The following is a 12,611-nucleotide window of genomic DNA, read 5'->3' as shown; positions in this document are numbered from 1 at the left end:
AATGGACCAGAACTTAGAAAAGTGAGAGACCTTGTGACTGGTTGCCCCTTTTTTGTGACCATTTTGGGTTTATCTTGGGTGTAGCCCTGCCTGGGCTCTTGTACTGCCCCAGGTGTGTCCATTTAATAAATACCTACTTTATTCCTTTAGCTCTGCCTAGTCTCTGTTCCAGGTCATCCTTCACAAAGCATCACAGTTCTACATGTTTTTGGTTCATGTATCTCTATCAGAAAGAGGAAAAAATATTTGTCCTGAAATCTTTCCCATAGAAAATGTACCTATATGAAATAGGACAAACTTCTCTGACACACACACTTCTTTTTCACCTGATCAGCATTAAGGGCAGTGAAGTTTATCTTAGTTTCCCTGCTGTAAGCTTAACAATATCTCCTAATGTTCTAGTATTTCATGTTTTCCTTTGTTATTTCATAGCATACGGAATACACAATTGCAAGCACTGGCATTCAAGCACTTATCTTTGTCACCTGCTACTACCTAAAACTTAAAAATAGCTATTTTACACAATGATAAGAAACATATGACAAAAAAAAGGACACATTCTGATTACAAGCTACACATGTAACCTCTTGCATCTTCCAGTGTTTCAAAATCCAAAGACGCCAAATTTGCATTTAGTACTTTTACCATTTTAAAGCTATCAATCCCCATAATAACCTCAATAATATAATACAAGTTATTCAGACAGTAACATTTGTTTTGCTCTAAAAGATTACTGTAAAGTACTTACAGCTTGGTTCCTTTTAACTGAAGCAATGCAGATGAGACATGTCATGGCCCCTGACTGAAAAGCCTCATTCATGTACTGTCTTGTACGTTCCAGTTCACTTGCATCTCCATCTTAATGGAAAAAGATTTTTAAAGGAATTAGTAACATTTGATCTGTTATTTTGTACATGTTGAAACTACTGCACAAGTGTTTTTTCTCTGAATAAAGCCAGTCATGTATTATTTAAAAAGCCACACTTCAGACAGTTAAGAGCTATACCATTGCTTCTGCACAAAAAGACAAGAAGTACACCCAGCATGCACTGCTGGGAAAGAACATTTTTAATGTAAGACATGATAGAGTGCCTTCCTTCCAACTACAGTACAATTTTAATACAATAATACTGCATTGACTATGCTTTCAGACCAAAATAAAAGTCAATAAATTAAAAAAACATTACCAGTTTGACTGGTGTAAATGGTAAATGTTTTGTCCAAAATCTTCCCTTGTTTTGCTTCAGCATCTTCATCATCATCTTCAGACGAGGAGCTTAATTGGTCTTCAACTAGCTTTTTTGCTGCAGCCTGGTTGGCCTTCTTAATTTCATCAAATTTCTTCAGTGAAGATAATTCTATTAAGAGAAAATACTAATGATGATTAACACCATGATAGCTAATTGTAAATACCACATTCAGTTCTACATACTTTCACTTGTCCTTTTCTTTAAAGAGTTTGCTGATTTTATTTTTTAAGAGTACTACATCCCTACCATTTCAATACCACACAAGAAGAGCAAAATTGTATTTACTTCTTTATTGTGCATTATAATAAAATTCACAGCAGGATTATCTATCAATACTGCCAACAAATCAAACCTAACATACCAGAGCAGAAGCAACTATAATGCTGCTTTATGAAAAGGATACTTAAAAAAACCCCAGACATCCCACACAAACACAACTGACACACATGAGGAAGAGAAAAACAAAACACGACCCACGGTTTTGTTTATAAGAAATTTACAGCTGTTATAACTTGCAGGTACCACACAGGTATTTCTCCAGCATGTGGTATTTCTTAAATTATGACTTTCACTGATCTCCCTCAGATTCAAGAAATCTTTACTGCAAGAGTGTGTTCATACTATTTCACAGGAGATTTTTCTATTAGACCCAATATATTTACCAGGGTTTCATCAAGTTTAGCTTTAAGGCTTTTCTTAAGAAACTATGCTGCCACTGAAAAGAGCTGTCTTTGGCACTTCTCTGCTGTATTTGCCGAGGACGAACTTGCACTCCCAGCTGCCGCGTACACCGAGCACCCGTACCTTTCCCAGACCGAAGCCAAGTGTTTCGCTGACCAGCGCACCCAATGCTGTCTCTACCGAGCAACTCCCCTGGCTCTTTCCAACCTGACAGAAACATTTCATCCATTACTTCACACTTTCCTCTAATGCTTCAGGAAGACGGTGCACCCAGTCCACCCTGGCGAGGGCTTAGCCCCTCAACTCCTCGCCACTGCCCGAGGCCTCCGCGTCTCTCCCCGGCAGGAGCCTGCAGGCAGGACCCGGCACATGGCGAGCACCGGCTCGACACCGCCGAGCAGCGCGGGAGGGGGCGGGGGCCCGCCAGCCTCCCTTCCCCGCGCCGCCGGGGACAGCCCCGACCTCGCATCTGCAGGGGTTCCGGGCACGGCCGGCTCCCCAGCCCGGGGCCCGGCAGCGCGGGTAGGGGGCGGAACGCAACACTCACCGCTGGCCCCGTCGCCGATGGGCCCCGCTGCCGCAGCGCGGGCAGCGCCGCGGCCCCGAGCGGCCGGGGGCCGGGCGGCCACCCCAGAGCGAGCGGCGAGCTCGTCCCCGGGCCGGCCGCGGCCCCGGCCGCCCTGACGCCACTGAGCCTCCATTTGTCCCTCGCCAGAGAGCGAAGGACGGCGCTGGGACCAGACCCTCCGCCTCCCCCGCTACCGGCACAGCCGCCCGGGGAGCGCTCCGCCCGGCCCAGCCCGGCCTGGCCGCTCCGCCCGGCCGTGGAGGCGGTGGCGCCGCCGGTGCTCCCGCGGCAGCGCGACTACAACTCCCGGCGCTCCCCGCGCGGCGGGCGGGTCTGCCTCAGCCGGCCGGGCTCGGAGCCGGGGCTGCGGCGCTGTGCCCAGGTCACAGGGCGTCCCAGCTTGGAAAGGGTGTGAGATCGCCGTCATTAACCCAGCGCTGCCACGTCCAACATTGAACCGTGTCCCCAAGTGCCACATCCATACGGCTTTTAAATACCTCAAGGGATGGTGACTCCAGCACTTCCCTGGGCAGCCTGTTCTAGTGCTTGACAACCGTTTCGGCTGAAATTTTTCCTAGTTACTAGGAAACCTAGTTACTAATCTAAGTAATCTAAACGAATCTAACCTCTCCTGGCGCAAATTTCCTCTCGTCCTGTCTCTCGTTGCTTAGGAGAAGACACCGCCCCCCATCCCCTCTCTACCGCCTCCCTTCAGGTGCTGTTCCAGCGATCAGGGCCCCTGAGCCGCCTCCTTTTCTCCGCAGGGAATGTCGGGCAGCTGCTCCGGCGGCGCGCGGCTCTTGCCGGCATTTTCTGCGCAGCTCCTGTAACTCCTATAACTTCATAGCTCCTGGAGGATGAGAGTTAAAAACCGACCACAAAGCCTGTTTAGAAACTTGACTGAAGCACATCCAGAAAGTTTTAGCATACAGAAACATGTATTGAGGAACCCGTGTGCCTCCCAAGTTCTGAGAAATAATGGCAGGTTGAAATAATTGTAATTTTATTGACATTTCCTTATAGCACTTGCATTATGTCGTGTGCCAGGAGGAAACTTTGCATTTAGCCTTTTTTCAGCAAATACCTTTTCATGAAAGTCGTTATAGAAGATTTCCAACCATAAGTAGTCTGAAAATAGTAAGCAAACCACTGGAGATAAATTCTGGTTTTCTGTTTATTTTGAAATTGTTTAAATCAAAGAGTTTTTATTCTCAAGAAAGAGGCAGCTAGTGAATACAATTCATGTCTTAGACTGAAGAATCAATACTGAAAAAAAAAAGTTAACAGTAGATATCTGTCCTTTTTTTAATAAAATCTTCATATCACACATTTATCTAATAAAAAGTCTTCAGCACTTCATCAAAGTACCTTCTAAGTGCCTAGTAGCCATATAGGATATGTTGCTGCTGGCATACAGATTGCAAATTATATTCAAGACCTGAGCTGGAAGAATGTTGATTGCAAAGTCCAACTCTCACAATATAGCTAAATACCAGAATAATCCTTGTTCCTGTGTACAGGGATAGAATCTTTACTGGCAGGATGGCATACCTTTTCCCCTTATGAAGCCATTTATCCTTCAAAGCACAGATCAACAGGGCATGAACAGCCATTTTGTGTTTATATTTACCCTTGTTGTTTTATATGTATCTTATGCATTAGGTACTTCAGAAAATTTCATCCTTGCGGTAAATCAGGAGTTATTTCTAAATCTCTGGCATGCTGGAAAGCATCAACATTACAAAATATAAAACAGCCAGAAAGGAATGCACTTTATAAAATACCCAATTTATATTATTTCCATCTCATTAAGGAGAGAATGCAAGTGTAGAGAGATTATTGACAGTAACATGTACATATGTATTTTTTAAGAGTGGCAGTCCAGTTACTCAGGGTAATCAAACTTCCCTAAATAATGAATTATCCATTCTCTCTTTACAGTCCCTTGCTTCACTCCCTTTCATCAAATTTTAGCAATTTTATGTGCCTATGATCAAATTCTACTGAAAATACCCAGCTGCAAACACTCAGCCAAGACCATAACTAAGCAAACTATTTTTTTGCAAATGGAAAAAGAAAAAAGGATCCAAGGAGATAATGCATTTTAAAGCAGTTGAAATTTGATCTAACATATGAATCTACAGACCTTAGTATCTCAGAAGTAGTTATGAAAAAAAGACATTCTCTGTCAGTGGGAAAAAGCAGCCTCTTTAGTCATATTCTTCCCCCAACAGCATCTACAGAAGACCCTGGAGGAAGAATTTGGCCTGTTGCTGTCATGTCTTCCCCTTGCACTCTGCCAGCATAAACAAGTGTTACATTAGGGACATAAACATTTTTAATTACAAATCTTCAAAACTTGATAGTCCATGTTCTGCAGCTACATGATTACATGGAACAGAACAATCTTTAATGCATATTTTTATTTGTATATTGTTTGTATAATATTTGTTCTTATTGTGAAAAGAACACTAGATTATGAGCTATCCATATCTTTCATATTGATGCTTGCATAAAGTTGTATTTTCTCCTCTCTGTATTCCAGCCTTTGCATGTACTATCCTGAAAAAAGGTATATTTCAAACTGCCCACTTATATTTCAAGAAATCAGCCAAGGTGGACCTAATGAAGTAATAGTATTTTCCAAATCTTACAGCCTTCAGTAGTCTCATCTACATTGTAAATGAGAGTAGATAATATTAGTAGATATACCTAATCATTTTTATAATATTGTGTACTTAATTAATTTCAGGTTAACCAATAGATATTAAAATGTGCTCATTTATACACAAATGTAATATAAAGGTTAATGACTTCAAATAATATAATTGCTACCAAACCTTTCATTCTTTCCATAAGCAGACACAAAGAAATTATTTTAAAACAACAAGCAAAACTTCCAATATTTGCCAGTATGTGACAGTGCATGTGCATCTGTCACAGGGCAGCATTACAGAGAGTATGAAACATATTAGCAGGTAATAACACCTGTTTGTGCAAGAGCAAAGTGTTATCTTCCATTCTCATTCTTGATTCTTCTTTTTCTGTCCCAAAACTGCCAAGTATGCGCTACTTGTCAGAGATTAGTGGCATTGTCTCAACAAATAATTTTTTGTAATTAATAGTCAGGTATTACAAAGATTAGAAAGCGATGTGTTCAGCCCCAGTCAGGATTTGACCCTCAGTCTTATTGGCAACTTCCATTGTTTTTATTCTGCTTTTGACAATCCAGGTTTATCTGTGGATGGATCTGCTTCTTCTAAGGCTGCAAATTCTTCCTCTATAACTGGCTTCAATATTTTCTCTATTTGTGTAAGTCTTTTTTTCACTTTCTGTTGTGCACCTTCATACTCAGCCAACAACCTGGCAAACTTTGTTTGCAACCTGTCCATAGCACGTTCCATGTAGGCGACCTTCTCTTCCAGATCTTTAGGATCACTTCCTAAATTTGCAATTTCAATGTCCAGCAACCCATCTTTCATTAGGATTTGTTTGCCTTTTTCTTCCAGCATAGCCTTTGCATCTGGATACTCTGTTAAAGCCTCCATGAGATCATCTTTAGACAGACAAAACAAGTCTGAGTATCCAATACTTTTAATATTGGCTGTTCTTCGATTGCCAGCTTTGCTACCCTTGATGTTAAGAATGCTGATTTCTCCGAAGTAGCTGCCATCACTTAGGACCACAAATTGGGTAATTCCATCATCAGCAACTACTGCCAGCTTGCCTTCTTTGATAATGTACATCTCTCGTCCAATATCTCCTTTTCTGCAAATATAATCTCCAGGACTGTATACTTGGGGCTGGAGTTTCAAAACCAGTTCAACCAGCAAACCCGCTTCACAGTCCGCAAAAATCCGAACTTTTTTTAGCGTTTCAAGGTGAACGTTGATTGCAATCTCTGCTCTTAGTTTATCTGGCAGGTACTTCAAGACTTCCCTTTCATCCACAGCCTTTTTGTTTGTCCACAGGTAGTCAAACCACTTTATAACTCTTTTTTCCATGTCCTTACTCACATTCCGAAAGTGCATATACTGCTTGATAGCATCAATCCTTGCTTGGAACTCCGCCCTGGCAGCATTCATGTTGGAGATCATTGAGCCCACGTTACCAACGATGGTAGCAAAGATCAGTACTCCAACCAAGAAGTCAACAACCACAAAGAAATACTCAGAATCTCTTACAGGAGGGGGGGTTTCACCAATAGTAGTCAGGGTCAGGGTTGACCAGTAGAGACTGTAGACATATTTTCTCGTCAGGCGGGCAAATTCAGGATCTGAGGTGTTGGGGTAGACCCACGTGTCAGCCCCAAATCCAATGGCTTTTGAGATGGAGTAGTACACACAGGCGTTCCAGTGAATAATAATCACAATGTACATGACAAGGTTAGAGATCCTGAAGATATTTGGGTAGTTTGTTCTTGTTTCTGTTCTCTGGAAGAATTCAAACATCCGAGCTACTCTGAGTAGTCTGTTTATTCTTAATTCTGGGTAATTCAATCCTAACTTAAAGTATAAGAGATCAGTTGGTAAGATTGACAGAAAATCTAATTTGAATTGAAAAGATTTCTTGTATTTCTCTCGTAGCTTATGTTCTTCTTTCACCAGAAGACCTTGCTCCAGGTAACCTAAAATAAAATTGTGAATAATAAAAGAAGCTACAGGTTCAAATATGTTGAGTTTAAGGTCAGTCCAAATCTACTTTGAAAAATATTTTGGGTGCAAATTCCATATGGAACATAATTTCTCTTACTTTTTACTATTTAATTTCTTATTTCCAAATAGTCAGCTCAGTACTATATGGTTTAGCTATGAAAGATAAACAATTCTAGATCTGAATATTTTCCTCCACTTTTCCACTATGGTGAACATCTGGAAAAAAAAAACCAAAAAACATCTTCCCCTCCAAAGAAACCTCCACAAGCTATAGGAAGGGTGATTAATGAGGAAAAGAATCTGAACACAGGAATTGCAGTTCCATATTGAGTGTATCTACTTAATAGCTCCATATCTTAATATTTTAAAATAAATAGTTGTAGCTGAAGTTAATGGGATGTCTTGCTTGCTCAATAGTCTTGAAAATCAAGTAAATACTTGAATCTCCCATTAATACAAAAACCAGATCTAGGTGCTTGTTTTTCAGAACCCCTGATCCTTTCTTGGCTGCACTTCTTTTTTTGTCTTGTTGAGTCAGCTGCAGGCAGAACAGCTTGTACCTGCATATCTCAAACTTTATGTATCCTTTGAGTAATACATAAAATTTCATCAGAATTTCTCCTACTTTTACAGTAAGGCTGCAGTCTTTCAGAAATCTATCTCAGTGTCTTTTTTTCACTATTGCACCGCATCAAGGCTATTCAGATAAGAGAAGTAGTAGGGTTTTGATTAAAAAAAAAACTGGCATAAAAATGTAAAAAGGAGTAATTAATCCTTGAGTATATTTACCTGTCCTTGTCCGCACAAACATATCAGCAATATAAATGGCATCAGAAACATAATCAATAATAAACCATGCCACTAAGTAATCGTGCTGAAGCTCGTCAAAACAGGCTCTGAATATGAAAAAACAAAAGTAAATTACCATAAAACAAAAATTAAATACTTGTATGAATCAATGACTATTTTTTTTATCTAGTCAGGAATATTATGATTTTCCAGAAGTTCTAGGTAGTCACTAAAGGAGTACATCACCTAGCAATAATCATGGTCCAGTTGTACATGACAGGCATTGTGATGCAAAACAACCAGTTGTAATATATATTTCCTGCTGGATCAATGGTGAAAATATCTTTCTTCTTCCTGAGTGGTAAGCAGGGGAAAAAATGAAATTTAATGAGAGACTTGAAATACACATCTCATTTTTGAGGAATTAAGCATTCCAGAAATTATTATTGTGAAATAAATGGTCTTTATCAAAGTTAAACTTCCTTGCTCAAGTGCATGGAAGATAGCTGGTACAACTTGGTGTGACACAAATTTAAAATTTTGCTGACGAAAGTCAGCTTGGCAGTCTCACTTCACTTCATAGTAGCACATGTGATTTTTAAATTATTTTTTCCTACACAAATAACTCTCTTGTCTGATAATTTATTTTATCATTAAAAAAAGATTATGTGACCATTAATTTTTAGATAAATATAAATTATGAGATGAATCATGCCTTTCTCACAGGGAAAATCTGGCCCTGAGGAAGATAAAACATTGGCATAGTTTACATAAAGATACCAAAGAATAGGAAATCATACAACACAGGTTTCTATTGCACTGTCTTGAGTTTCTTTTCCTTAGCCAGAAAATTATGAATTTACCAAGCAGACCATAAAGCAACAACTTTTAGAGCATTGAAGAGTTTACTGGCTTGTAGGTGCCTTTGAATGTGGAAGAGGTTGCTTTATACTGGCACATCATTTGCTGCAGTGTGTTGTACAAGAGATATTAGATAATCAGAATCCAAAGGAGACATATCTTGATTAATGTTTCAGATCACCTCCACGCATGCATATTTCTGTTGCCCATATATGAAGTTAAGTCAAAACAACTCTGCTTTAGGAAGAACAACAGCAGTTTTTACACTCATTCACTAAAGTACAAACAACTTTACAGGACCTCTGAATGAATTTGTTCTTACTTCAAAAGCAATTTTATTACATAACATAGCTGGACCTAAACAAAAAATACTTACTCTTCTGTATTTTCTTTCTTCTTCAACTTATCTTTATTTTTATTTTTCTCCTTTTTTTCTTTGGTCTTTTGTGTGTCTCCATCCTTTTTCTTCTCTGGCTTGCTAAGAAATAGATTAACATTTTCCATTGTTAAGGACCAAGTAAAACATATGTAGAAAAAATAACTAAATCTCTTAGAAATAGTAATATTACTCTTCATCTTACCTCTTCTTTTCTTTTTTCCTTTTCTTCTCCTCTCTAAGAAAAAGAAAAATATCATAGGGTCATGGGATTCACATCCTGTTTCTTCAACATCTATTTATTATAAGCATCTGAATTCAGTAAGGATAACATTGTACTTATGTGTTTAGCCTTCAAAAAAAGTGTTTTTCTTACTGCTTGTTATTTCACCTAGAACTACTTTTGTTATAAATCAATAGATACAATATCAGTAACTTTGGTAATAAGAATCATCAACATCATAACTGATGTACATGAAGTGAAATGTATGTGCAGTCTCTTTTGGGCTTACTTGAATGACATAACTGTTTCTAATGAAACAATTAGACATTTATTATAATTATTTATTTCTGCTTTTATAATCAAAATTGCATTGCTCTCATTTTATCAAATGGCAAAGATACTTACTCATCTTTATTACTATTATTGTTAATATTGTAGCATGCAAAACCTCCAGGTAGATACTGTTGCCTGGGAAACAACAAAACAACACAGTTATATGATATCTGCTGAAATTTAAAAAACAAAAATGTCCTAAATATTTACAATAAGCAATATACTGTAATCTTAAAAACTTTGACTTTTACTAAGAGTGAAGAAAATTATATGATAGCAAATGTATGTGTATGTGCTTAGATAATCCTATGTAAATCACCAAACTAAAAAAAAAACAAAACAAAAAACAAATGGACAAAAACTATATTTAACATACCTGTTTCCCCCTTCATGCATCAGTCCATGGTCCTTACTGGTGTCATGCACTACCACACTGGGAACAATTGCATGGGAGTGATGGGTCTCAATCACTCCTACCTTCATGGTCAGGACTGTTTTAACTTGGGTAATTGAAGAAGGCTGAATAAAAAAAGAATCAAGTCATTTCACCACTAGAATAAGTAGCTTCTTTTTATTTCCCTCTAAAAATGAATCCTTTACATTCTTGCTTTCCAAGATTGTAAAGCAAGAATGTAAAGGATTAATTTTCAAATATTCTTAGCCCAACAAGAATATTTGCGGTTTCCTGTCTCCCATGACATTCCCACCAGACAAGAAAATGACCTGGCAATTCCTGATAAAGGGAACGTTGTACACATCTTTAGGGAAGCATTAATTTAGGTCTTTCTCCTGAGTTTTGACACATACTTTGAAAATATTTAAGCAATTGTGTTTGAAACATCTACTGCTGTTTCTCTGGGTTTTGAACCAAAGGCCAGAAACACTGTATCAACATGGAGAAACAGATTCATGCACAGATGGCATCCTGAAAACCAGACTAAGTATCCCCTGGTTGTAGGTCCAAAGAAATCTCAGTATATCTGGTAACAGAGACTTACACTCTAATGTAGTGGTTTCCTTACTCATACAGCAGGTGGTAAATAAACACCTAAATAGAAGTATTAGTGGCTCTTTATGTCTGATCTGTTCATCTCAAGGGGAAAAAAAAACCCTGAAAATGTTTTCTAGCTAATACAGTGCATTCTACTGCATAATTTTCTAGAACTGGTGTAATTAACTTCTGCTCTCCTTTTTCACCACTTATTCCTACAGTTATATCTTGGCATCAGTGAGACTGCCAGCTCTTTAGGCATGAATTCTACCAGTGTGGTTTGCTCTTGCCAGGGCCATTTAAAGAGAATTATAAAGCAGATATTGATACTGCTGTCCACCACAGTAACAATATCCCTGTATGTGTGAAATCAGAGTATAGAGATCTCTGTAAGCCACAAGCTGGCAAATGAGTGACTGTACCACTGATAAGTGAAGTCAAATGCCATAGGGATCAGTCTCACAGCAGTTTATTCTGGCACACCACAAAGGAGGAGCAGAATGACACAGCTGACATCCTGCCAGACTTGACTTCCCTTATTTGTCACTGAAACTAAAAATATGCCTATACAGGAAATAGGAGGGGAAATTCATGTTTCCAGCACTCATCAGACATGAATGACACATGGTGCAAAAAATAATACAGCAATATCACAGAATAACAGAATATTCTGATTTGGAAAGGACCCACAAGGACCACTGAGCCCAACCCTTAAGTGAATGGCCCATACAAGGATCAAATCCACAGTCTTGGTGTTATAAACACCATGCTCTGACCAACTGAGATCTAACATTCTACACAATAGAAAGATAAAGATTGAAAATTAAGATGTGTTATTCCTTGAATAGTCCTAAATACAGTCCAATATTACTGGTCAGACTTTCAATGTTTACCAGCATGGATCAGGTCTAAGACAAATAGACATAAAAATATTCTAAGTATCTAAGATATGGTAAACTTCAGGTTAGATTCATCAGGAGACTAAAAGCTGTACCAGGGTTTCCAGTGACTTACTGCTTGAAAGTGAGAGGATTGAAATTACACGAGGTTCAATTAAGTAGCTTTATATCTGCTTACAGGTGCTCTGAAATCTCTATTAATGCTGGCACACACAATTCCATCCTGATTAAACCTATATCCTCCACAGGACCACACAAATAATGGTGCAAAATAAAGCTGTATCCAGCTCAGCACCAGACAAGTTCAAATGCATTATTCTCAAGGGAAATAATTTCTCCAACAGAGTGGGCTCAGTTCATGTTAGTACTAACAGTACCAGCATTTCTACATAGGCATATATTTTTCATGTTTACTTTTGCTCTTTGAGTCTTCTTTAGTTTAAAAAAAAAAAAAAAATTACATACTGCTCTCCAGACATACTGATTTGCACTTGTTCTGGAGTTTAAAGATGATGATAAGTATGTTAAAATAGAACGTGTCTAAAATCACACCGATCCAGAGTATGGAGCCTGAAGGCTGGGGGAAAAAAAAATCTGTGTCCTGTACATTCCCATCTTCTTCAGGTTAATAGGATTTTCTTTGCATTTTTTCAAATAAAAAAATTCCTCTGGTTCTGTTGGTGTCTGTTGTAAGCAGAGGTACTGTGGGATACTGTGTGTTCTGCCATGGCAGCCATGCATAGGATTTGCTGGGAAAGAGGAGCTGCCATTGGAGGCAGGACTGGACATTTCATATTACTGAGGCACTGAAAGCATTAAGTGGCATAGAAAATGAAGTATTAACTACCCTGTAGTCTCAAAATACCAAGTTTGAATGTCAGGCTTAGGTAAGTGCTGCACCAGCTTCTTTTCCTGTCAGTCAGGATGTGTAGCACAAGAGTATCTTCAAATTCCCTTAGTCTAAAAGCAAATTGTGGGGAGTTTA

At 38.8% G+C, this 12,611-nt stretch overlaps 2 protein-coding genes across 2 annotated transcripts in view; both read right to left on the bottom strand.

Annotated features, from left to right (window-relative positions):
• Nucleotides 1–2,632, bottom strand: part of NFXL1 (nuclear transcription factor, X-box binding like 1) — a 44,860-nt gene extending 42,228 nt beyond the window's left edge. The window contains exons 1-3 of the mRNA XM_058803298.1: nt 2,479–2,632; nt 1,188–1,358; nt 749–858 (exon numbers count right to left, since the gene is read on the bottom strand). Of these exons, the coding sequence (XP_058659281.1) occupies nt 749–858; nt 1,188–1,358; nt 2,479–2,632 (435 nt within the window). The remainder of the gene's footprint in view (nt 1–748; nt 859–1,187; nt 1,359–2,478) is intronic.
• A 3,076-nt stretch (nt 2,633–5,708) lies between these two features.
• CNGA1 (cyclic nucleotide gated channel subunit alpha 1) lies at nt 5,709–10,219 on the bottom strand. The gene is given in 7 exon segments (XM_058804146.1): nt 5,709–7,126; nt 7,944–8,050; nt 8,190–8,297; nt 9,181–9,282; nt 9,386–9,411; nt 9,805–9,875; nt 10,108–10,219. Coding segments are annotated over 7 exon segments (1,944 nt in total).
• Between the last annotated feature and the right edge of the window lie 2,392 nt (nt 10,220–12,611).

The sequence above is a fragment of the Ammospiza caudacuta genome, chromosome 4 (assembly GCF_027887145.1).
Source record: "Ammospiza caudacuta isolate bAmmCau1 chromosome 4, bAmmCau1.pri, whole genome shotgun sequence".
Taxonomy (NCBI): Eukaryota; Metazoa; Chordata; class Aves; order Passeriformes; family Passerellidae; genus Ammospiza; species Ammospiza caudacuta.
The sequence above is the reverse complement of the archived record's forward strand: the minus strand, read 5'-3'. Positions and strand labels throughout refer to the sequence as shown.